This window comes from Mustela erminea, chromosome 8 (assembly GCF_009829155.1).
Source record: "Mustela erminea isolate mMusErm1 chromosome 8, mMusErm1.Pri, whole genome shotgun sequence".
In the NCBI taxonomy this organism is placed as follows: domain Eukaryota; kingdom Metazoa; phylum Chordata; class Mammalia; order Carnivora; family Mustelidae; genus Mustela; species Mustela erminea.
In genome coordinates this window covers 33,624,260-33,651,567 of record NC_045621.1, presented here as the reverse complement: position 1 = coordinate 33,651,567, position 27,308 = coordinate 33,624,260, and the positions used below count along the sequence as shown (strand labels likewise).

The 27,308-nt window shown below is 38.8% G+C and overlaps 1 protein-coding gene across 14 annotated transcripts in view; it reads left to right on the top strand.

Annotated features, from left to right (window-relative positions):
• The window catches only part of DOCK10 (dedicator of cytokinesis 10), a 262,830-nt gene that overhangs the window by 175,481 nt on the left and 60,041 nt on the right, over positions 1 to 27,308 (top strand). For all 14 annotated transcript variants that reach the window (XM_032354991.1, XM_032354984.1, XM_032354985.1 and 11 more), the window contains exons 13-25: positions 100 to 222; positions 1,633 to 1,715; positions 7,264 to 7,386; positions 9,093 to 9,172; positions 11,338 to 11,525; positions 12,068 to 12,133; positions 13,857 to 13,949; positions 17,808 to 17,931; positions 18,125 to 18,246; positions 18,620 to 18,706; positions 21,561 to 21,653; positions 22,075 to 22,193; positions 23,957 to 24,026. In XM_032354991.1, coding sequence (XP_032210882.1) covers positions 100 to 222; positions 1,633 to 1,715; positions 7,264 to 7,386; positions 9,093 to 9,172; positions 11,338 to 11,525; positions 12,068 to 12,133; positions 13,857 to 13,949; positions 17,808 to 17,931; positions 18,125 to 18,246; positions 18,620 to 18,706; positions 21,561 to 21,653; positions 22,075 to 22,193; positions 23,957 to 24,026 — 1,371 coding nt within the window. The remainder of the gene's footprint in view (positions 1 to 99; positions 223 to 1,632; positions 1,716 to 7,263; positions 7,387 to 9,092; positions 9,173 to 11,337; positions 11,526 to 12,067; positions 12,134 to 13,856; positions 13,950 to 17,807; positions 17,932 to 18,124; positions 18,247 to 18,619; positions 18,707 to 21,560; positions 21,654 to 22,074; positions 22,194 to 23,956; positions 24,027 to 27,308) is intronic.

Sequence of the window (27,308 nt, the reverse complement as noted above, 5' to 3'; positions counted from 1 at the left end):
CTTAAAGCTGTCCCTTAAAAAAAAAAAAAAAATGGGAATTTTGTTAATGTCTTCAGTATGCTTCCTTAGATTCTTACTAGCTGTTTTCCCCGTACATAGGCTATATTTTCTGTAAGCAATCCACATTCTGAAATTGTTTTCGTGGCCAAAATCGAAAAAGTACTGATGGGGAACATTGCAAGTGGCGCTGAACCTTATATTAAGAATCCGGACTCCAACAAGGTAATGCATTAACTTTTTCATAAATAATTTCAATTCCTTTCAAGATATAAAATCACCTTGCCTTGAAGAATTATCAAGCTTGGTAAAATGTAAGTCTTGAAATAGACACTTCTTAGTAAAATGAATGTCCATTAGGAAAATTTTAAAGTTTTTATTCTTGGTTTATGTTTTTGACTGACTTCTGATAATCTATTAGTAGAAATAAACTTAAATGTGAATGAAGCTTTAACTCCAAGGATCAAAGTGTTAGCAATAATGAAAAGTTAGGATTAATCTGATTTGAAAACAAGTGGATACATAGTTTACTGATGATGAAATAAGTGAAAAAAGATAGATAATTTTATTCTAATATTAATTTAATATTAGAATATTAGAATTTAATATTAATATTTCTAATAATAATTTTATTCAAATTATTCTAATATACCTAAATGAAGAAAGAAGAAATAGTAAAAGTTCTTTGAATGGTGGGACTACAAGACATTTTTTCTTCCTTTTTTCTTTTTTTTTTAACTTATTTTATTTTATTTTTTTAGAGAGACTGGGTGCATGAGGCGAGGGAGAGGGAGAAGGAGAGAGAAACTCCAGCAGACCCCGCTGAGTGTGGAGCCTGACGTGGGCCTCAATCTCACTATCCTGAGATCATGACCTAAGCCAAAATCAGGCGTCAAAGGCTTAACTGACTGAACCACCCAGGCGCCTCTCTTCCTTTTTTTTTTTTTAATAACTATATTCTCTTTAATAATCAAATGTTACTATTTAATAGAAGATAAATGTTAAATGTCATTTTTCACACAAAGGAAATACATTGGGGAAAGAATGCCTGAACATTAAATTTGAGCATGTGTAAGCTTTTAAGGTAGTGTTTAGCATAATTATGAGATTTGGCGCTTGGCAAACTATGACACGCCAGCCAGATCCCCCTGCCACCTGTTTCTATAAATAAAGTTTTAATTACACAGTCACACTGATCCACTTATGGATTGTCTGTGGTCACCTTCCCACTAGAGAAGCAGAGCTGAGAAGCTGTGATATAGACTATGTGGTCCACAAAGCCCAGTATATTTAATGTGTGACCCTCTGCATAACACAGACTGTGAGTGCAAATTTGAAAACACTTTCCATTCAATGTTTTAAGGTCTTTCGAGTCTGAAAAAAAGGAAAAAAAGTTGGCATTCCAAGACAGGGGTACAACCTGTATTTGAAATTTCCGGAGTGAAAATTCCAGAACACAATTCAGTAGGTCCAACACAGAGGACAGTGTTTGGTTCTTTACAAGACAGAGTCTTCAGGCCAGTGAGGCAGAATTTCAGAGTTTCAATGTAAGATAAGATAAGTATGTATTAGTATTTTACTTGGACAGTTTGTAAAGAGGTGTTCTAAACGTATTTTTGTTTCTTTTTCCCTCAGTATGCACAAAAGATACTAAAATCCAACAGGCAGTTCTTCAGCAAATTGGGAAAATACCGCATGCCTTTTGCTTGGGCAGTGAGGTAGGTTGACAGCTACAATCAACAGAAGAGTTGTGCATTTGTAGTCTCCATTGAAAACTTCAGTTTGAACACCTCTCTGTTACCTTGTTGTTGTTGTTGTTGTTGTTGTTGTTGTTGTTGTAAGATTGATTTATTTATTTGATAGAGAGAGAGACTTGCATGTCCACAGGGAGGGGGAAGAGCTGAGAGAGAGAGAGAGAGGTCGACTCCTTGCTCAGTGCAGGGCTCAACACGGAACTCGATCTTATGACCCTGAGATCACGACTTGAGCCGAAATCGCGAGGTGGAGGCTTAACTGACTGAGGCACCCAAGCGCCCCCCAGTATTTTTAATATACCAACACCTAGAAGAATATTACTGTGGTCATCTTCATAAACAGTGCTCCCCAGAAACATGTGTTTTACAAGACAATTTAGCAAGACAGTTTAAAATAGATTGAAGCTGCGACATGAGTGCAAGTGTGTGCGTGACCAGATACGCTATGGCTTCTTGGTAGGATTGAAGTCATTACTTGTTTATTATGCATATTTGGTTCAATAAACACTTGACATTATATCAATCCTGAGAGTTTGGTGTGTATAAAATTCAGATGGAAGCACGGATTTCTTATGCAGCTGCATATTTTCATCTATGTGCAGGGCACAGGGCTATATCTGGATGTCCAGATGAAACCATCAATTTGATCATCAAAACTCTCTTTGATTTCACTAAATTTATCAGTACTGGTTCATGCTCTGATAGAAATGCTAAGTTATGTGGATACTGTGGGTAGAATCTTCCTTCTGGACAGATAACCTCTGCATAAAGAACAAGAATTGCTTATGGATTTGGTTAAAGATCAATTCCTATTGTCCTCCTCAATCTCTTGGCCTCCTTATGTCTGTAGGAATTTCTTTTTTTTTTTTTTAATTAACATATGATGTATAATTTGTTTCGGGGGTACAGATCTGTGACTCATCAGTCTCATACACTTCACAACACTCACTATAGCACAGACCCTCCCCAGTCTCCAACACCCAGCCACCCCATCCCTCCAACCCCTCTACCCTCCAGCAACCCTCAGTTTGTTTCTGAGATTAGGAGTCTCTTTTGGTTTATCTCCCTGTCTGGTTTCATCTTGTTTCATTTTCCCTCCCTTTCGGATGATCCCCTGTCTTGTTTCTCAAATTCCCCATATCAGTGAGATCATATGATTAATTGTCTTTCTCTGATTGATTTATTTCACTTAGCATCATACCAAAAGAGGATCATAAGGGAAGGGAGTGAAAAAATAAAACAAGGCGAAATCAGAGAGGGAGACAAACCATAACGGACTCTTGGCTAGAGGAGGCAAGCTGAGGATTGCTGGAAGAGAGGGAGGTCGAGGTTGGGACAACTGGGTGGTGAACAATAAGGAGGGAACATGAGGTGTCACATGCAACTGAAGAATTACTGAACTCTACCTCTGAAACCAATGATACACTTATGCTAATTTAATTGAATTTTAATAACATAAGATTTAAAAAAGAGGAAAAGCCCGTCACAGGCATAAGGAAGAAAAGTTAGCAACATATAAACCAAAAGAACATTAAAAAGTTAATTAGTGCTACAAAGTAAGACAGCCTTAAAAGTTTCCATTTGAGTATTGGTGACATTGTCCCCCAGTGGTGGTAACTTTAAAATCCAGAAAGAAGACAGAATTTGCTACTTTTGCCATTTTCTTAGTTCTCCCAGTACCCAGGGATGAGTAGAATTAGAGTGAATCCACCAGTATTTGTTATCCTTTTGAGGTTTTTCCTTCACGCTGGGGACAGGTGGATGGGAAGGGAAAGGCAGAAACGTCAGCAGACAGACTTACACCATCTCCAGGAATGAGTTTGCCCTCAGGCATCTCTGTCATAAGGGAGAAAGAGACCAGGCCCAGGAGTTGGACAGATGTGGTCCAAATCAGGCCATCACTTAATGAGTGGTAACTTCAGGCAAGTTTCCTCTCCAGGCCTCAGGGACCCCTTCCACAGAATGAAGCTGACAACACCCACCTCATGGGCAGTGGGTGTTGTCTCAGATACAAAAGCATTTGACATAAAGTAGATCACACATAACTCTCTGTCTCTCTTGTGTGTCTCTCCCTGCAGGAACAGCTAAGGTCATCATCTAATGCATGGAACAGATAGTATTTGAATATACTGAATCCACTGTGTTGCATTTCATTGTTTTTATTTCTCCACTTATTCATATTGATAAGTATTCTTGGTTCCCAAAAGAAAACCCATTGGGGCATGTAGAGGCAAGGTTTCCCCTGGCAAGAGTGAAATATAGCCAAATTACAAGGGTGAACATATGTTCTCTTAAAGGATCCAGAACTTTTGTGAGGTTTTAGAAGCAGATGTTTGAGAGCCAGAGCTGGTTTTGACATCTCAATTCCACTTAGTTGCCAAGAAAAGTTAGGCAAGTAACCATAGTCTGTCCTTACCTCTGTTTTAATATCTAATTTACTGTTGTAGGAATTAATGAGCACAGATATGTACCCAATAAAAGACAGCCATGGTTAGAAGCCACTATTCTTATATGATTATTATTAACTCACCTGTAGAGATCATATTTTCTGCAACAAATCCCTCTTCCTGGTAAATTTGGGGCCGTGAAGAATAATGTGGGGAAAAGAAGGGAAAGAATTATCACTTACCATAGAGCAGTAAGGAGAAGAAGTAACAACTGTCCTGTGCAGTTGCCTAGAAACTATGCTGGAAGAATGACAGGTGAAGTTTCTAGGGAGACTGACAATATTACTGGCTATTGGAGTAATTATGTGCAAAACAGAAAAGCCAACAATACCCACAAGCTCATGTTACATTAATGCCTGATGAGTGGTTTGGTTGTAGGTTGGGAAACAGGAGATACCACCAATTTGTGGGTATAAACATACAGCTTGCATGTTCATAAACCTCTCTGCCATCTGAGAAAAAATGGTTAGCAGCGCAGTCCTGAAGATTTCATGTTAAACCACTTGGAACAGCTAATCGCAACAATAAGTACAAGATTCAGCCAAACAAGATTTTAATCTACTCTTCACACTGTGGAAATTGCTTCAAATGAATGGTGACTGAATCAGAGGAGGGCTAGTGGTCCCTCGAGCCGTTTTGATATAAACTAGCCTGCTGACATATTTCAGTCCTCTATCGGTACTGCTGGTTGTCTGGCCCGGTTTCTTCCTGCTAATCTTCTAAATTGTAGTTTGCCTAACAATAGAGTTGTGAGTGTACCCTAAAACATGTTGGCCCTTAAAATTTAGCTGAGGACCACATTTTTACCCAGATCCAACCCACCCCACCCACCGCTGCATACACAGATGCTCTTCACTGTCAACAGTTTCACTGTCAACAGTTTTTCTGAAATGAATTTTGTGTGTTTTCTTATTTTGGGCACCAGCTGTAATGTCATTTTATGGTTTTTAAAAAAAAGTTATTCTTGGAGGAGATAAAGAGAACATATTCAGATGGCTACAATGGGCATTTTACGCTCTTTGATTCGGGTTAAAGTTGACCTCTACCAATGTGTCTTATTGTAAAAGGGAACTCTTTACATGCATAATATGCCTATAATCATATGTGCCCAAATACATGCCAGGATTCTGGTTTCTTTTAATCCCTCTTACACAATATTCTGAGTAGACTAGTGCACAATCCTGGATTTTTTTTAAGACTGAACAAAACTAAAAGAACAATTTCCCTCTTATATCTATGTATTTAGAGAAGGCATACGCTGCCACAGCATCCCCAGCATATGTCGTCCAACCGCTGAATCCTTCCAAGTGACAAAAACTCAGGTGCATCCCCCCAGGGGCGCCTTCCATCATTTTATGGCTCAACTGATTAAATAATTCATTTTTAAAAAATATGTTTAAACTGCCTGACAATTACTTTTATGTTTTATCTTACATTAACCACAAAAAAAATATGCCCTATTCTTTTGATGGGTCACAGCTATTCGTGCTGCTTAGGAATGAGGCTCTCGGGGATATCTAAGCTGCTTTTCCTTCAGGCTAAACTGTGCATTTTCTTCAGTAATACCCCACGTGTCATGGTTTTGAGACCCTCACCTTAAACTGATCATTGTCCAACTGCAGCAGCTGGAATGAAGCACAACATCCCAGTCATTCTGAAGCCATCTGTGTAAATGAGTCAGTTCTCTGTTCTCTTGCCAGTTAGCATATTTATTGAGCAAGGCCAGTGTGTATGGCTCTGTGAGCAGTATTTTTCCATGGTGCTGTGCTCTTCCTTCTCTTTACAATGTGTCCAATGTCAGTGAGCTCTTTCCAGGACAGAGCTGTGGCTAAAAGCAAAAATGAGTTATACAACTCACATCAATTGATACATTTGTAGTGACTGGTTAATTACACACACACACATACACACACTACTCAAGCTCAGTTCAACCTCCTGCTATGTTGTAAATACATCAAGGTGGTTTCAACACACCATGCACACAAAAGCCTTAAATAATAATTAAACAAAAGTACTCTTTGAGTTAAGTATTTTCATTCTGCTTCCCCAGTGTTATTTGAGAGGGGATCTTTTTCCCCTTCCCTGACTACTTAACAGAGAAAAATGAGCAGAAAGGTTGAAGCAGTCTAAAAATATCATTTGGGCCCATTTTCTGTATTATTTGACTCTAATGCTCTATGAGCAGATATCTATCTAAATGGCCACCTCAGCCTGTGTATTGAGATCTTTGATTAATTTAAAGAGTAACAAAATAGTCAAGTTCCTTAAGTTAAAAGAAATAAAATTTCAGCAGCTCTCTAGCATTAAATGAAAAACTAATTATACACAGATCTCATTTTTTCAATAGGCATGGAGCATGATTAGTTATAAGAAAGAAACCCTAACCTTAAGCATGCTATTATATTGTCTGACATTACTATACTATTTGGACAAAAATAATTTGTGTGTTCTGACTAAATCTATCTAGTTCCAATGAAATGGACCAGGGAAGAAAATAAAATACATTCATTAATGTATTACAAAATTCTGACTCAAGTATTCTTCTCTTGATCTTTGTCTCTGTCCTAAAATTTAGGACATGAGCACATTTATCTCCAGGAAACTGTTTCAAGAGTCTAGTCCTCTAGTCACACACACACACACACACACACACACACACACACACCCCTTATTCTTTTTCCACTATTTGTAAATTCTGATGGCACCACCCAAACTGAGATGGCCTTGGCTTGCCCAGAAAATAATGAAAAAAAGACTAACCTGTTCTTATTCTTCCCCTAATATTCCAAGGTTTGATATGTTACTAATTCCTAAATAAATGTGGTTATAATATAAATGGGCTGCTGTCCCTGTAGACACTGAATTGAAAATAAAGAATTAAAGATACCAAAGATAGTATTTGAATGAAACTTTTGCCTAAGAAGTTTTCTTGTCTTTTTAGTTCATTATTTCCTGCAGTTTCTTCCATTACAAATGGGAAATTGAATCATTTGTCACCTTAAAAACACAACTTGGTAAACAACCTGAACAACATGCCAACCTGAACAACTATTATTTTCTTTCAGATCAGTATTTAAGGACAACCAGGGAAATGTGGACAGAGACTCAAGATTTTCACCATTGTATAGACAAGAAAGTAGCAAGATTTCAACAGAGGACCTGCTAAAACTAGTGTCAGATTACAGAAGGTAGGATTTTTGAATACTCTTGAAATTTACATGAATCAGCTACATTGCTACTATTGATTTATTAACTCTGCATAAACAGGATTTGATTACCTGATTCTTGAATGTCCAAACTCTTCTGGGAAGTAGATGCTTTACAGATGACCTCAACTTATGCCTGAATAACACAACAAAAGTCAAGTTGCTAGAATTATAGGGAAAGAGTGTAAAACCATGTCAGTTAACTATTATTGCCATGTAACAGATCACCCCAAAACTTAGTGGCTTTAAAGAGCATCACTTACTTTCTGAAATCCATAATTTGAAAATGGTTAGGTAAAGAGAGCTTGTCTCTTCTGCACATGGCATCAGCTAGCAGAGGTCAAATGGAGACAGAGGATCCACATTCAAGATGGCTCACTGAATGACTGGCAAGTTGACATGCACTGTTCACTGGGAGCTCAGGTGGTGCTGTGGATTAGAGACCCTGGTTCTTCTCCATGGGAACCTCTCCATGAAATACTATGGCTTCCTCGTGGAAGGATAGCTGGCTTCTAAGAGTAAGTTTTCCAAGGGACAGAAAGTGATCACTACCAGTTTCTTAAGACCAGGACCCTGAAACTGTCACAGTGACATTTCTGCCATAATATACAGTCAAGCTATCATATAGCCTAAATTCAAAGAAAGGAAACATAGACATGTCTAAATAGGAGGGGTGTTAAGAATTTTAGAGCTATGTATTAAAATTCCACAGAGAAATTCATTGCTGTGAATTCCATAATTCATAGTATTTCTGTCATTCAAATGCTTTTGGAAAAGACGATGAAAGTGCTAAAAGAAGAAAAACTTTATAAAAGCCACAGCATTTCTTAAATGTATTACCATGCCTTCAACATCTGGTGATGATAAGATCTCTCAAGATAAGTGATTGACTTTAAACTGTTACTCCCCTGACACCCATAGGATGGAAAATTTAACAGTCAGCTCTCACATGCTGGGAAGGGCTGGGTTGGACCCACCACTATAATTATTCTACCTGTTAGGTCTCCAACAAGGGGTAACAGTTGAAACTGTTATCAGTTTCAAGAACTTTCATCTTACTACAAAAGAACGATAGGTCAGAAGTTTTGGTAGGCAAAATGAGAACTGAAGTGAATGTGGGGACAGGGATAGGTGGTAAGAGGGTGTCTGCACACATTCATGAAGCAGAAGAATGGCAGAAGAACCAAGGTCAGGGAAAGGCTCCTTGTCCTTGGTTATTGGTGAAGAGGGAACAAGCAGACTGTCCACTTAGCAATTGTAGCCAAGACTACCCTTGTCCTCAAAACTTCTTAAAAGTCTTTAGAAAAGTCTTTAGAAAAGACTTCTTAAAAGTCTTTAGAAAAATCACTTTAACCAATTCAAATACTAGAACTTTTTGTTAAAAAATGATCTATTTACTATTGTACTTGTTTGGCCATTTATATAAATGTTATCTGAAATAAGGAGCAAATAAACCTAAAACATTCTTCAGAATATCTGTAACTTGATCCCTCACTGATTTCTATTAATATAAAACCAGCTCAATGAAACCATTCACAAGGTTGTTTCAGGTTGTACTGTTTACTCTTATCAAAGCTCAAAATTACAGTTGACTCATTTTCTTGACGACTAAAATAATTCAGTGTGTGTGTTTGTGTGTGTGTGTGTGTGTGTGTGTGTGTGTGTGTTTCTGTTCCCTACTTTCACAGGGCTGACAGAGTAAGCAAAACACAAACCATCCCTGGAAGCCTGGATATTGCTGTTGACAACATTCCTTTGGAACATCCAAGTATGATGATGATGTCACGATTTACTTGTAGAGTTCTGAGTAGTTAGTGGTCTTTTTGGTTGGTTGATTGGTTGGTTGGTTCATTGGATAGTTGGTTAGTTATAATACGTTGTGAGTTTTTTTCTCAAATTTTGGGATAAATGGAATTCATTATCCTACAGAAATTTGGGGCTTTTCTTTCTCCATTAAGACAGACTATCAGTATGATAAGACAGGAACCATATTCATTGTAAACTAATATATATATCTCGTGTGTACCAGGCACCCTGCAAGGTATTAAATAATGTCCTTTAGTCCTCAAAACCCTGAAGGGCTGTACATGAGGAATGTTGGGTTCAGATAGACTCATAAACCAGTAATCATAATGGGAGAATTTATATTCTATCCAGTTCCTCTGACTCAATATACAGGGCTGGTCCCCCCATACTGTGTGCCAAAGGGTTGCTCTGAACACCATGGGTAGCCACCCAAGTGGTCACATTGTAATTATCGCTGGAATATTTTTAGACTCTCTTATTACATGGGGAGTATGTATCTTTTTCAAGCCAATGAAAATTTGAATTTTAAAAGGAGCTTTTATTAACTTATAAATAAGAATTTTAGAATTTATTTCATAAGTGGCAAGATGGATCTATTTTGTTTTTTTACTTCTGATTCTGCCTTTTCTGTGACTTTCTCAGTGATGCAAAGAATGAATAAAGGCATCCTAAAATCAACTACAGACAGAGAGAGGATAATTACCATAGGATATTTGAATTACCATTAGCACTATTAAGTTTTTCATTTTTATAATTTTTTTTTACAAATAATTTTAATATGAAATAACATAAGCATTTTAACCTAAGCCATGGCTCCAAATCTCTTTTATATTGATTGGTGTGGAAAAATAGAGAATAAACTAAGCCATTTCCTCTACCTGATTTGTGAGATGTGTCTGTCTTTTATTACCTACAGAAAGAAAAATAAAGAAAGAAAAAGCTAGAATATTCTCTTTGAAATTACTATAGGACGTTAGAGAAAGTGGAACATATAATAAAAATATTATAATTGATTTCAGGCAGGAAAAAACCCCTGTAATCTGATTCCCAAGCATATTTAGCTGACCGTTTTGCTTTTTTGAAACAGGAAAATTCCAGATGGGGTAAAAGAAAGTAGAAGGCCTTGCTGCCTTCCAGTGACCACAGCACAGCCCCTAGCTATTCAGTGACAGAACTTTTGATTTATAAACTTCAAATTGTCTTTTTTATTTTCCTTAGGCCGTTCCTACAAGGCTAGGTTTTTCAAGATTATCATACTTAGTGAAATAAGTCAAGCAGAGAAAGACAACTATCATGATCTCCCTGATATGAGGAAGTGGAGATGCTACATGGGGGGTTAAGGGGGTAGGAGAAGAATCAATGAAACAAGATGGGATTGGGAGGGAGACAAACCATAAGTGACTCTTAATCTCACAAAACAAACTGAGGGTAGCTGGGGGGAGAGGGCTTGGGAGAAGGGGGGTGGGGTTATGGACATTGGGGAGGGTATGTACTATGGTGAGTGCTGTGAAGTGTGTAAACCTGGTGATTCACAGACCTGTACCCCTGGGGATAAAAATATATTATATGTTTATAAAAAAATTTAAAAATTTTAAAAAAAAGATTGTAAGAACTGGAAAGAAAAATAGAATAAATTATACCAAATAATCCAGAGGGGTCTGCAGGCCTGTATTGTGAAATCATTCCATGGGGAAAAGTTACTACCAATCCATTAGGTACTATCCATAATAGACTGATTGGACAAAGTTTTGTCAATAGCTGTATTATTTTTATAATGTTAGGTAAAGGTCAGTGGGTTAATCCTTATCTTATAATACCTGATTAGCTTGTTCAGAGAATCATCAGCTAAAATTTAGTTTTCATTATGAAGCTTAATGTAAAAAGATTGTAATTATAAATCCATCCAAAAGATTTACCCATTTTTGAGACATCAATTTTGATATTAAATGGCTTGATTATCTATCATCTCTACCTCCTACGAATTCTTCATGCTTGCATAATTTAACATAAATTCCTTTGCAAATATGGAGTTTCTATTTTGAGTGAATTCATTTTAAAGTATGTTAAGTATTGTTCACCTTAAACAATCCCATTAAATGACAAACTCTTATTTTCTGGTTTTTAAAGACTGTGTAACATCGTCCTTTATCCCTGTCAAGCCTTTCGATGTAACAGCTCAACTAGAACCCACAGTGGAGGTGGAAGAATTTATTTACGACTCCACAAAGTACTGCCGTCCTTACAGAGTCTACAAAAATCAAATTTACATTTACCCCAGGCACCTCAAGTACGATAGCCAGAAATGTTTCAACAAGGTATGATATGTTTCTGAGACCTGTGCTCTCTCTGCACCCTACTGAGATCATATTAAGACAGATTCTTGAAAGTTCAAATACAAATTATCATAGGTCAACACTGTGGAATAAAAATCCATTTGCAGATCGTGCTTAATAAGGGGCCGTGATGAGTTTCACCTTCAAAGTGTTTAAGGAGGCACAGTTTTATAACATATTAATAATCTTTTCTCAAGTCGGCCCCAAATTATTTTGTTCTAGACTTCTTTTTTTGTAGTTTCTTAAGATACTCTGAAAATAGCATAGCTGCTTCCTTTTGATGTGAGTTTTTTCTTCCCTTTTAAATAATATCTCCAAGTCCTTCTGCTATTTCTGAGCACTATGGATACTGTCAGAAGAAAGTGTTGGGTATTCTACATTTTTCAGATTTAATTAGAAGCTACTTATTTTAGACACTTGGATTGGGGGTGTGTGTGTGTGTGTGTGTGTGTGTGTGTGTGTGTGTGTGTGGTGTTCTTTAACAGGAAATTACAATTTCCATTTTCCCCTCTCTGTAATTTCAGGCTCGAAATATAACCGTGTGCATTGAATTCAAAAATTCTGACGAAGAAGGTGCCAAGCCCGTGAAGGTGAGCCAAGTCCATGACGGGATACAGCATCCAAGGGGGAAGGCGGCGCTTAGGTTCTCCTCACCACCAAGGAGCCTTTTATTTGAGTGTGACTGAAGGAGGAGCAAGTCAATACATTTGTGTTAGATTTCCTAAAATGAACCTGATGTAATAGCCATCATTACCTGGTTTTATTAGAAATGTCAGTCTCATAGCTCTGCTTGGCTTTTCATGACTTGGAAAAAAAGCAAACCACTCTAGTGTGAAATAAATGCAAAGATTCCCCTCTGCAAGACTGCCCTTTTCAAAGAGCCCGCCTCTCAATTCAGCATGTTTCATTTAAAATGTCCCATCACAGCCGGCCCTCGAGCGGCCTGTGCAGAGGGGCTGCAACATACTGGCTAAGGGGCTGGGGCAGCGGGCTCATGGGATGCTCATGTCCACGGAAGGAGCACGTGGCCCAAGAAGCTAGAGAGATGGCTCCGGAAAGTGTGTCCCTGCTGTAAATCATGTGATTTAATGAAACCCGTAAGACTATAAGGTTTGTATGAACTGTGCTTTTTAACCTCCAAAAGAGCAACTGGATGTCATTTTTTTCAGAGTTCATCTCTGATATAGACTGTTTTTATTTTGGAGACTTCAAACAACGTAGAGTAATCCATAAGAAAGAAAGGAAAATTATTTTTAGTGCACCTGTGGCCAGATCTTCCCAGTTTCAATGAATCAGAGGGATGGAATAGTAAAGCACAAAGCCAATTTCTAACTAACCCTCATGATTATCTGAGATAATCTCTTAATGCACTGTCAGGTACCAGCCATGTTCTCTGTAGCAAGAAGGTTCATAGCATGATTCAGAAGAAGGAGCCTCAGTCGGAGTGATTGAATGAATCACGCAGGGGAGAAAGAGTTCTTTAAAATGGTCTTGAGCCACTGTCAGTCTCCACAGGTTCCAAGTTCTGCAGTAACATCAGTTAGCATTGGGAGAGAAAAATTAAAGCAAAATGGAATTTTCAAACAAACAAAGGCAATGACCAGAGGACAAGCACAGCAGGCCCGCTAGTGCAGTATTTATGGGGAAAATTCTAGCAAAAAGGAATAATAGCTGCTGTATGGGTGTCCTATGTCAGTGCGTTCTAAAGGATCATACAAAGATACAGAAGACTTCAGAAGAGGCACCATGAGCCTTGGGCTAAGGAAGCTTTGAAGCTGCATGCTTAGGCTCTACCCTACAACATCCCCTGGCTTGGTTAGGGGCTGGCATAGAAGAGTAATGCAAAATGGTGGAGCCTGGAACCACTCCTATCCTCCTAGTTCAGCATTCGTGGTTGGGAGCTGGCTTGTCAGGAGTTTGGGTCCAACCAAACCTCGTAGTCACCCAAGATTGACTGCCTTGAATTCTAAACCAAAGCTGGATACCACGGGCCCTTTCGAGAAGCCATCTTGCAGGAATCAGAATTGAGCAATTTACCTCTTATCTCCTGGTAATCAAAAGTTAGCTAACAAACTGATTCAGGTTGGTGTAAGGGCTACATGATGAATTAAAGCCTTCAAACTTTCTTTGGCAGCCAACTTGTATAAGAAATACAAGGAGCAAGTGGAAGAGGTTCAAGGTTAATTAGATATCAGTGAAGCTTGGCAAGTTATCACAAAATTCATCTTTGTTCCGGGATTGCTGACTTTTTTTTTTTCTTTTTGTGCTTCGGGTTAATTTCAGACACTCATAATCATTCAACTTTTTAAACAGTGTATTTATGGAAAACCTGGAGGGCCTCTCTTCACCTCAGCTGCCCACACAGCAGTTCTGCACCATTCCCAGAATCCAGATTTCTCCGATGAGGTAAGGGCCAAGCCTCCACTGCCCCTCTAGGAGCTCCTAAATAGATGAACGAGTGGGTCAGGTCATGCACAAAGATAAACACTGTCTCTGGACCACGTCTCAGGTTGAGGGCATGCCTTGGCAGGTGTTTATTGAAGTAAGACTTAGAAACTATATTAATTGACAGTTGCTCTGAGAGTTCTGTGGCAAATCCAGATGTTTCAGTGCTGGATCCCCCTTCAAAAATACTTATGTTTTTATGGTATCAGTCTTTTCATTGAGAATTTTTTTTCTTTTATTTCATTTATCAATATAATAAAGATTGTGTTAGTTTTACCAATCAATAGCCACATTTCATGTCATAGTGGAAAGAACATAGAGTGTGAGGCAACACTATGCCTCATGATGTAGGTGACCTTGAGAGATGTTGGATCTCATCATCTCTGACTATGGCATGAGACATGACCTGCCCTGGCCGACTCCTGAGACTCTCTTATTATGTGCCAGACACCATGCTGTATACTCCATATAGGCATCATCTCAGCCCCCACAGGGTTCTCCAGAGAAGCAGAGCCAATAGGAGGATGTATATGTATAGAAGGGTAGAATTATTATGAGACATTGGCTCACATCATTATGGAGGCAAGAAGATCTCCCATCTGTAAGCCTGAGACCCAGGAAAACTAGTAGTATTGTTTGAAGACCTGAGAGCCAGCAAGGCTATGGTGTAAATTCCAGTTCCAGTCTGAAGGCTGGAGAACAAGGGGCACCAAGGGTAGATGGAGAACATCAATGTTCTGGTTCAAGTAGTCAGGCAGAGAGAGAATTCAACCTCCTGCCTTTTTGTTCTATGCAGGCCCTCATCAGATTGGATGATGAGCACCTATGCTGGGAGGTGAGGGAGACCTCTGCTTTACTCAGTCCTCAAATTCAAATGCTCATCTCTTCCAGAAACATCCTCAAAGGCACACCCAGAAATAGTGTTCAACTGGTTATTTGGGCATTCTGCTAGCCCAGTCAAACTGACATAAAATTAACCTTCCCGTTTTCATGGATAAGGAGACTGCGACTCAGAGAAGTAACTTTGCTAAGGGCATACCACTAATAAGAGATCATCAGAATTCAGACTGGGCCACAGGACTCCGGGGCCTCAAGCTTCACCACCCTGCTCTAAGATGTGTGAAAAAAGTAGTTGGGCCAATGGAGATTACTCTGTGCATGTCAAGTTGTCAGTATTGCAACCCAATATTATAAAGAGCTTCAGACAAATAGCATTAGTGACTAAATTTAATTTATGACTATAGAGCTAAAGTCTGAACCAATGCAACCTGCTGATATGGTGTCTGGGATTAAAAATATCACACTTACCATGAGTTTCCTATTGCTCTGATAGTAAATCACCACAGTTTAGTGGCTTAGAAAAACCCATGTTCACTATCTTATACTTCTGGAGGTCGTAACTCTGAAAAGGGTCCCACAGGGTTGAAATCAAGGTGTCAGCAGGCCTGCATTCCTTCTGGAGGTTTTAGGGGAGGCTCCTTGCCTCATATTTTCTAGCTTCTAGAAGTTTCTGCAGGCCTTGACTGGTGACCCTCTTCCAGAAGTTTCCTAACCCTGACGTCTGCTTCTCTTCTTGCATCTCTAACTCTGACTTTCCTCCAGTAAGGACTTTGTTATTCTATTGGGACCCCATAATCTTTCCATTTTAAAATCCTTAATTTCATTTCATCACTTTCAAAAATCCCTTTTGTCCTGTTCACAGATTCTGGAGATTAGGGCAATGAGGACATCTTTAGGGAGCTATTATTCTGCCATCATACCTTATTCTACATCAATCATTTCAAAACTAATTAAAAGAACTTCAGTGAAACCACAGACTTCCCTTATCTCTCTCCTCCACATCTATTTAATGCTTTTAAACTTTTTTCCCTATAAATTCAGGACAGAAGATGAAAAAATATTAAGGTAAAGGGCCATCACTATATTATAGAATATTTACTGTATCAATTGACCCCTTGGAAAAGCCCCTCTGAAAGATGTATTCACTGTAGACATAAGATTTTTTTTTCAAAAAGAAAAAAAAAGAGAATATTCTCACTATTAACTCTGGCTTTTAATCTTTCTTGCTCACATGTGTTTCCCAGAATTCTTATAAAAACCATGGACTTTTCCATAGGAGAACATGTATGTAATGAAAGCCCAGTGAACTCTGCAGTGCATACTGAAAACTAAGGTTACATTAATTGCAAGAATTGATAGGAATTACTTCATGGTGCTTTTGCAATGTAAATATTTGCAGTATTTAAGTGAAGGATGCATTCGTAGTTAACTGGAATTCTTGAGAATTTATTGTGTTCCCGTATGCTCTTTATGTTAGCTAAGAAAAAGGAAATTTCTACCTGGTACATGGCTGATTATTGTATATTCTTAAGTGTACATCAGCCTTTGTTACCACGTTAGAACACTGGGATATAAAGAATGTGTAAACTTGTAAACCACTCTAATTGAGAAGCTCTCACATTTTACCATTCACCAGAATCACCTAGAAGGCTTGTTACAACACAGATTACTATAACCCACCCCAGATTTTTGGATTCCAGATGTCTGGAACAGGGTCTGAAAACTGGCATGATACTCATTGAACAAGTTTCCAGATGATGTTGCTGCGATTCCAGGAATAACATTTTAAATATCAGTGTAATAAATCCTTTCCTGAACGATGTGAAAATATATGCTGGATAGATAGATGCAGAAGGAGTCTAATAAAGAAGCTGGCAGATAATCTTCTTGATTTTCTAACACCTTATTGCTTGACCATTCTGGAAACTACCTAGCTGCTCACATGGAATTGAAAGCAGCTTACATCCATGGGATCCTGTTAGTCCTGCATGAAGGAGTTATCGAAAAACATAGTTTCTCATCCTGGAAGATTCTATTCCTGATTAGACTGGAAAACTCCTAGTGAGTCAAAGAGCTGTGCCCTCTCTCAATGCAATTCCTACCTTTGTGTCATCCTCACAACCTGACACAACATGACACACAATGTATCATACTTTCACAACATATGTTTCAGAGGTTTGGAAACTGAAAAGCACTATACAATATAGAGGGTGTCAAAACATTTCTTTTTAAGAACATGGAGTAGGCTCCAAAATTACATCTATTTTTACCATGTATCAACTTTATGTTTTATATTTATTCGGAAGCATCCTTCATGTAGCTACAGCATGATGTCGTCACAAAATAGCTCATTGCTTGGTTAACACAGTAACACCCTTCATCTATTTTTTGTTCTTTTTATAAAGAGACATCCATCCTTCAGTTACATCATCCCCTGCTGCCATGTTTCTGAACACTGAGCCTATAAGTCACCTGAGATCTTATGAAAATGCAGATTCTGTCTTCATGTGTCCGGGGCAGTGTCCTAGACTATGCATTTCTAATGAGCTCCCAAGCAATGCTCGTGCACTGGTCCTTGTGCACAAAGGACCAGGCAATGACTCAGTTCACTCAATGTATGTTCCTTGATGATAGGATCAATCTATGCCTTTTTGACACCCTGCAGGTAGTTGTGTGTGTGTGTGTGTGTGTAATCCATCCTCTACTAACATATATTATCAAATGAGAAATACCAGTCATTCTAAATTATCATCACCCAACACAATAAAGAAATAAAAATATCAGCCCCTTAACACATGACTGCTAGCAGGACAGATATTCACTGAGAGTGAAATCAGTCCTTCTAACACTAACTAAGAAATGTGGTCCTCCGTTTCAGGGAAAGAATTTTTAGAAGACCAAAGTGTCTATGGTTTGTCTTACCCTGACCCAGGGCAAAAGAGTTTCATCCTAGTCTGGCTATTATCTCTCTGCTTGCAGGTGAAAATTGAGCTCCCGACCCAGCTCCATGAGAAGCACCATATTTTGTTTTCTTTTTATCACGTCACTTGTGACATAAATGCCAAGGCTAATGCCAAGAAAAAGGAGACGCTGGAAACTTCAGGTACTGACAGGATGCGATCTGAGACAGCATTACATGTCATCTGGGTGACTTGAACTGGAGAGTATTGTAAAGCTCCCATTTATTAAATTTTTTAATGAGGTTTTCTATTCATAAGTGACAAATAATGTTGCTTTTACCCCTCACCATGGAGGTTTGTACTCAGAAGTTTTCTCTTTGTTCTCCCTTTGCACAGTTGGATATGCTTGGCTTCCCCTGATGAAACATGATCAGATAGCTTCTCAAGAATACAATATCCCAATAGCAACAAGCCTGCCTCCTAATTACTTAAGCTTTCAAGATTCTGCAAGTGGAAAGGTATTGAATGATGTATAATTTACGAGAAAAAAAATACATGAGCTAACTGGCATGAGGTTACCTTCTGTCTGCTATTTAAATGAACCCAAAGACTGTAGTATAAGCAGCCACTATCGTTATGAGTTGAGTACCTACAATATTTCAAAGGTCTTGTTTCATTTTTGGCCAGTGGAAATGTTCCATTAGAATGGCCCCCTGATATCACATTGGCCTCCCTCCCCAATATTGCCCAATGTAATTGTTTCTTCTGTTTTGCCTCTCTAGAGCCATGCAAGGTGAGTGGATCTGGATGGCAAATTAACATAAGCTAAATAACCTGTTTATTTTCTTTTCTTCAGTTGCCACAGTGACAGTAACATACTCTTTTTTACAGCACGGCGGGAGTGACATTAAGTGGGTTGACGGTGGCAAACCACTCTTCAAAGTATCTACATTTGTGGTATCCACAGTGAACACTCAGGTCAGTGTGTTGTCCTGAAATCTCAGCATTTGCTCTAACACGGAGAATCATCAGGGGCCTCTTGTATTTAGACGAGGGGACTCACCATTTCCCAGGTCGTCAGAGGGGCAGGTGACTGAGAATTGTGAAGGAAGAATGTCTGCAGCATAACTTTATGCCTCTCTGAGGAGAGCTAGAACGTCCCAACTTTTCAGCCCTAGAACACCAGACGCATCTGTCGGAGGATGATACCCTCCTGGAAATACAGTTTGCTTCACTGACAACACCCAAGTATTAAAAATGGGAAAGGTCGAAATGAAAGATTTTTTATCTTTACCTTAAAACTAACCCTGAGGGATGCCTGGGTGGCTCAGTATGTTAAGCGTCTACCTTGGGATCAGGTCATGATCCCAGGGGCCTGGGATCGAGTCCCACATCAGGTTCCTTTCCTCTCTCCCTCTGCCACTCTCCCTGCTTGTGTGCTCGTGCTCTTTCTCACTCTCTCTCTCTATCAAATAAATAAATAAAATCTAAAAACAAAACAAGACAAAAACTTAAGTCTGATTCCAGGGCCTACCTGGTGCTCCTGATGGACAGGCCACGAGGTCAGCAGAACTGCCCTGGAGAGCCTCCTCAGCCACATTCTTCTGCAGTGATCCTGTACAATTTCCCTCACCCCTGCCATCCTTATTTTGTCAGCAGGAAAATGGTGACAGTACTATCTGCCTGACGTTGTGGGAAGGATCAAAATGAGAAATTGCATGGGAAAACATCTCAGGAACTGAAAAATGCTCTACAGATGTTGCTATTGCTGTTGCTAAATTACCACAGATGCACATCTTCCACTGCAAGACAGCTGATTTTACGTCAGTGCGAGGACTTTCATGATACACATTATAAAGTACAAAGCAAATCATTAACTACACACACTGTATTTCTCCTCTCTTAAATTCAGTGTGTTGCTAATACTCACTTGCTGAGAGAAAAGACATCTTCCAGGTATTACACACATATTGGTTCAGAATTTCTCTCCATAATCTCTGGGGCCTCAAGCCAGATTTAGCCCTCTTCCCCAGTCCTCTACCCAAACTCCTCAAGTCCCACAGAATGGCCCTTCCCCACCCAATCCTGCCTTTGTATACCTCAGAATATCAGTCTTTTCTTCCTCACACGTCCAGCTGCTTTCTTCCCAATGGGCCAGGTGTTTCTCTGACATCTTTCTCTGCCTCCGCTGCCACCACCCATGTGCTCTTTGCCCTGGTGGGACACATTCGTCCTTCATCAAGCCCAGGATTCACCTCAGTGACCAAATGCCCAGGCCGTCTCTAGTGCCATGCCCTCCATCTGCTTAGCTTCCCCTTTCAAAACTCAGCCCTCTTTGCCAAGAAGACAATCTCTCTCTCTTCCTCCCCTCCCTGCATTGGCCTGGTCAGTTCCCACTGGTCCGTCAGGCATTGGCTCAAATGTCACTTTCTCAAAGAAGCCTCTCCTATTTGCTGACCCCTCGACATGCTGTGTCACCTTGTTGTGTACCCACATGGCCCCTGCTTTCCTGGGAAGCACTTACCTATGATCAAGTAGGTGTGTGTCGATATGGTGGTATGGTACCTGTCTCCTTAGCATCATGGAAGGACCACAGAGGAAGGAGCTGGGTTTTCCTGGCCCTCCACGCTGTCCTCCACGCCTGCCAAGGGCCTGGCACAGAGTCAGCTTTCAACGAATAATTGTCAAATAGATGAATAAGTGAAATGAAACTGAAAATATAACACAAACACACACCTCAGAACTGAGAGAAACAAACCCAAATCACAGATATCCTTCCAGAATCAGCACGTTCCAGAGAAATACCCAGAGTGCGTATCTTCACTAAAACTCTTTGTCTCACTTTCCGACTATATAATTCTGACCCTTAGCTCAGAACTTAGAGAATTTCTAAGGTGCCACCCTCTTCAGGAAAAAGCATTAAAGGGAAAATTAGTTTACTCAGGCTGTTGTAATAAATACCACAACCTGGACGGCTTAAACAACAGAAATTTATGTTCTCATCAGTCTGGAGTCCAGAAGACCAATATCAAGGTGTTGGTGGGGTTGGTTTCTTCTGAAGCCTCTCTTCTTGGTGTGTAAGTGGCTATCTTCTTGCTGGGTCCTTTCAAGGTCTTTCTCTATGCCAGTACATGTCTGCTGTCTATTCCTGTGTCCAAATTTCCTCCTTAATTTTTTTGTAGGTAGGTTGGTCTTGAACTCATGGCTCTGAGATCAAGATCTTAGCTGAAATCAAGTGTCAAACACTTAGCCAGTGGAGCCACCCAAGTGCCCGTAAATTTCCTCTTTTATGGAAACATCAGTCATTTTGGACTAGGTCCACACTAACTGCCTCATTTTAATATAACTATGTCTTTAAAGACCTTATCTCTAAATATGGTTACATTCTGAGGTCCTTGGAGTTAGGACTTGAACATGCGGAATACGAGAGAACACAATTCATCCCATAACAAAGGGTACCGATCAGTTTTATCTCATCAGGTTAGAGTGAACTTCCTAATTTTTTACTAGCTCAGGCATTCTAAGTCTGAAAATATCCCTGTGCAAATTAAGAGTACACCTTCTCATGTGTGTTAAGAAATATATAAGAAAAATACATCAAAGTCTGTAGGAAAAAAAAAAAAACCAGACAATTAAAAAATGGGGGTGGGAGAGCCAAGAGAAGTGCTTCCCAAGCCACTGTCATGTGACTAAGAAGAGAAGCACACACTCGACTCTTTGATAAAGCACCTGCTTATCGAGGCATCTGTCCTCCAGAAATACTTGCCCTCCATCAGCATAATTGCTATACAGCTTATGTGTCATCAGATAAACATTTTATTTGCTGTTTCAGGATCCCCGTGTGAACGCATTTTTCCGACAGTGCCAAAAAAGAGAGAAAGATATGTCTCAGTCACCTACCTCAAATTTCATCCGCTCTTGTAAGGTAACATGACATACAAATAGTTTCCGTGTTTCCAGGGCAGAAACAGGCAAAAGAGACCTTGACAGTTTCCAATGAGTAGCAAACTAAGAGATGATTTTTAAATGCCTTATCAATTCAGAGAGTGCATGGTTATTTCTCAATTCCTAAACTGTTTCTGCCTGTTGTTTACGAAACAAGCAAACCTCAGGGTTTTTTTCCCAAATTAAAATGATTGAAAATCAGAATCAATTGATTTTAAATTAGATAATTGCATATCAGTTCCTCGCAACTATTTCCCAATGCCACGTGGCTTGTTAAGTGCAATGGAGAATAAAGCCAGAGAGAGGTGAGCTAGAGGATTCGTATTTGAGTTCTGAAGCACATCAGCAGAATGTGCTTTAAATTTAATCAGTGCCCTTTCTCTCCCACTAACTTACTACAGAACTTACTGAATGTGGAAAAGATTCACGCAATCATGAGTTTTCTGCCTATAATCTTGAATCAGCTCTTCAAGGTGCTGGTACAGAATGAAGAAGATGAAATAAGTACAACTGTGACCAGGTATCTCTCCCACGATCTTAGGAGATGAGATCTTACTGTCTGTGAGTGCACAAAACTGTGATGATAAGGAAATGGCCACCCAGTTGTGCATGCTTGCATTTCACTTGAACATATGTCTCAGATTTTAAGTATTTTTTCACTCTTGAGTTCTTGACTTCAAATCTGTTATCATTTGGATAAAGATTTGGACCTCTTTTTTAAACTTTCTCTTTTGTTTTTTAATTATGATTTTATTTTGAGATCATTATAGATTTGCATGCAATCATGAGAAATGATGCAGAGAGATACCCTGTTCCCTTTAGCCAGTTTACTGATGGTACCATCTTGCGAAACTGGAACGTGGTGGTACTACAAAGTTATTGACATTGATAGAAACAGAACATGGAACATTTCCGTCACCACAGGGATCTCTCATGTTGCCCTTTATACAAAATTACTTTCCTCATGTCCCCAGCCCACACCCCTTAGCCCTGGTAACTACTAATCTGTTAAAATTTTAGATAGATACATAGGCAGACAGACATAGATGATAGATAGATAGATACTTAGATAGACAGACAGACAGACAAATAGATAGGAAGGACATCTGGGGTTTTTTTTTTTCAGTTTGGGGTAGATTTTAGGTGTACGTAAGTTTTTACTTCTTTGAAGTAAATGCTTAGTGCCATTGCTGGGTTATGATAGTTGCATATGCATTTTTTTTTTAAGAAAATACTGAATTGTTTCCCAGAGTGGTTGTACCATTTCACATTCACACTAGATTTTTAAAAATTTTTAATTGTTATCTTTAAATTTGTCTATACTACATTCTTCCAACATTACTAATCTGTCTAGTAACTTTGATGAACCTAATTTCCTCTCCATAGAGATACTATTTTAAATTAGTTAAAAGCATCATATATGTCTAATGTTCATTTAAAAAAAAAAAAAGCATTCACAGAACTCTGGAAAAAAAAATTACTCTCAACATTGAAATGTGTCCAGAACTTTCACAAACCTGTAAGCATATTATTAACCTCTTTCAGAATGAAGGTCTTTAGTCTTGTTTTTAAAGTAGCACTCTGAAGCTCTGGAAAATTAAAGTATGTCTAACAATCCCACCACAGCCAGTTCTAGACCCAGATTAAAAGTCCCCAACTGTGCCTTCAAATGAGGCTCTTTTCAGCATGAATACACTGGTCTTCCTGAATAAGACTCCTGAATGTTTTAACAGAGATGTGCTGAAATTCCCAGACATTCCAAAATGCTACAGCCATGGAGCAGCTGGATGTATTAACATGAAAATAGTACCACCACTGCTGCTAGAAACACTTCACCAGCTAAGATGGGAAATAAAAAACAAAACCCTGAATCTCAACCTAATGGCTTTTTACAAAAGTATAGGTACTGTCGCCTTTTTGGAAGGGAAGTCCTCTTTAAAAGGACTATGATAATTAGAGATTAAAAGTTTTAAGTTTTAATGAGATACCAAAGATGATCCTTTCTCAAGAAGACAGTGTCAACCAACATAGCAGCCATAAGAGTCTCCCGTGCAATATTGCTGGCATAGATACTCCTCGTATCTTAGTGTTGAGAGATTTCAAGGCTGGAGATGGTTAATGGGTAATGTAGATATTGGGGCATCTGAAGGGGAAGTCTGAAATTGGTTTCTGCATTCATTCAGTACCTATTAAATTCCCAGTTTATGAAGCACTCCAGTGCCCAACCAAGTTGTATTTTCTCACCTTTCCCAGAAAGACCACTAAACAGTTTTGTTTTTCCAGGGTTCTGACGGACATTGTGGCCAAATGCCATGAGGAGCAGCTGGACCACTCCGTCCAGTCGTACATTAAGGTACAAAGTTGCCACTTGGACCCTGGGTGTATCCCCTTGTGCTGTGTGATTGTCTCGTTTCCTGTCTGCAGTAGGTGGGACCTTTCTCCCTTTAACTGGATGGGGCCCACCACGATAATATCAAGCATTCCCCTTAGCTACTTAGAATTCCATCTCTTTGCATTGATGGTCAAGACATATTATTTAAATGTATAATAACATGTACCTGTGCAAATGAATATTTATATGGGAGGAAAGAGCAGAGAAAGAGAAGAGAAAATGAAAGAAGTATTGCCCTCTTGAAGTTCACATTACAAATAAATACAATTCTTGTGTAAAATTATGGAATATTTTCCCTGTTGGTTTGTTGAATGCTCTGTGTTTCTTCGGTAATGTTTTCTTAGCTCTTTTTATTGTTTTCTCAGGCATTATTTCATTTTCCCAGTTACTGTATATTTGTACCTGCTTCTGGTATGTTAAGTCCTTTATCCTCGGGCATGATCCACTAGCCCATTCCATCCCTGTGCACTGCTTCCAGCGTCCTTTGTCAAGTGTTCACTCAGACATGTTCATATTCTCATTTCCAGTTGGCCTATGAACTAATGCCAGTGAACTTGTGATGATGTTTGCACATTAGAGTTCCTGCCTAAATGTCATCTTCTTGAATGAAAAGAAAGAATCCAACCAGAGATCAATGAGAGAGTCTTGTATTACTTTATGCTGCATAGAGGAGCTCAATTTCTATTTTTTTCTGTACAGAGTAAACCTTTTTGAGACACAGAACTTTTTTAACTTAAATAATTTATTCCATTAATCTATACCAATAAACATATATTCCTATTATTTAGACATCTAGAAAAGTGACTAGAGGAGAATGTGGGGTTTTCTGTGCTAGAAATGAGTGAAAAACAAAACAAAACATCCCATGAAATTTCATTCTGGAGTGAATCCCTCTGAAGGACTTTTACATTATGGTTTTATATCTGCATAATTTCTACTTGCCTGAAATGTTAAGTATCTTCCCAAATACTCAAGTATGAGCGTGTGCCCTTCCTTAAAATAGCCCATATGCCAAAAATAGTTCCTTCACAATAGTTTCCCTATAGTATGTACATTTCAGTTGCTGAAAGACAGTTGACCTACAAATGCTTCTTTATTTTTCTCTCTGTTTAAGACAGAATGGTAGCATACTTTAATCCAGTACTGATGAATTTACATTCAACAGAATCATCTATGGAACTTTCTCTCAATGCTTAACTCACGTTTTCCATTTCAATCACCAAAGGATCTAAGAAGAAAACAATTCCCCAGTCCATATTACACAAAGCCATCTTCATTTCAACACAAGTATTTACCTCGTTCCAATGGAATCATTGAAGATTACGTTAAGAACCCACCGATGTTATGACTGTTTTTGTGACAGCCAAAGAAAGTTCCTTATGAGAACCTTAAATCAGCCCTCAGGCTCATTCTGTGATGCTCTTGAAAAGGTGTATTGGAATGCATCCTGGTATGGTCTTCATTTTTAACCAGGATGTTTGAAATCTCTTGATGTGACACTTTGATTTTGCAATATAAGAGATTGCTTATTTGGTTTGCTTTGAAGTGGGTGAAATCCAGAAATGTATACCTAAGTGGGTTTTGAAGCTTATAACAATTCCTAAAGGTATTTCATAAAAATATTTTCACATCTCTGAAGTGGATACACCCTAATAAATATTATCAACAGGAATTTTACTCCAGAAAGAACATTAAACTAGAAAGTGGGAAATTAGACTCTAGTCAAGGATAAATAGTTAATTTGAGTAATCAGTCTCTCTGTACCTTATTTTTTCTCCTCTGTGAAGTGAGAAGGGATGAACCTAATGAACATCTAGCTCTATGATTCTATGATTGGCCTCCTGTTGCAGTACATGATTAACAGACTAAACCTTGACTAAAGAGTCTGATTTTTTTTTAATTCCATATGGAAAAAAGTATTTTTTAACATGTACATGAATATTAAGGCCTATATCTAGGTGTATAATGAAAACTGATGGGCTGGTACCAATACATGTTTTGCTGTCCTTGAAAGATGTGATATATTCAGTGAAATTTATATACATTCAGGAGCAAACTAAACACCATTTCAAGTTCAGTGGTGCTAAATGCTGCTAACTCACTCCATTTACAATATCCAAAATACACACATACACCATGTCTTTTGCAAAGATGTGTGTCTCAAGTCAATCTAATTAAATGCCATGGTTTATTGCAATTCATGGCACTGACATGTTCCAGCCAAAATTTTAAAATAAGAATATCTCACAGCTAGTTTTCATGCTGTTGGTGTTAAATAACTACACGGGACCAGGTAGCTGGTAATTAAATTACCCTCAGATGAGTTACAATTCATGAGGGGAAAAAAAGTCATATTACTCTTGATTTGGGCCAGTTTCATTATCTCTTAGCTTTGTCTTTCTCCTCTGCAATGAGCTTGGAGAAGTCAGGCTCCATCAGAGCAACTTAGGTGTCTATGAGTTGCAAAGTTCAAAGATACGATTATAAATCCTAGTGTGAATGGGCTCCTGCTTTGAGTTTCTTGCCTGCCTTCACTCTTGATTATAGTGAAGTCTGGGTGGTGAAGATTATGAAGAAATAACCTTTCTTGAGGCAAACCCAACTCATAAGTAAACCAGTATAATCAGGGATAAGCATTTTATATTTAAGATATGTGCATAAATGGGTACCGATACCCTTAAAATCTAGGAAGAAATACTGAAAATTAAAACCATTACGTACATTCAGAAATGCACCCTAAAACCAGTCTTTCGAGAGAAAAAAAAGTGAGCAGCATTTGTTATCTTACTGATGGCCAATGTTCATGAACCCTTTGTTAGCTGTGTCTGAGCATGAGGTGAAAGAAACTGGGCGTGTGGGGAGCTCACCTACTGGCCTCTGGAAGGCACCTGCTTCCCCACTTGGCTATTTGAGTGGGTGCTCTACCCTTTCAGGATGAAGAAATGCTACCATGCCACCTGTTACCAGTGGAAGGAAGGAGAAGGGGAAATGTGTCCTGAGTAGGTGGGTCAAAGCCCTCCATGTTTCCTTGAACCTGCTAAATTGCTCTCTGGCTCTTTCCTTTGATTTCTGCAAAAAGAGTTTCAAGGAGAGCTTAGGTGAGCCGAGCCCTCTCTGTGCAAAGCCCTAAATAGGAACGGTTGTGTACTACTCTTATCATTGGGCCTTCATTGATTTCATGACAAAAATCTGGCATGAGCAGATAATTGTGAAATACGAGTTATTCATGTAACATAATTTTTG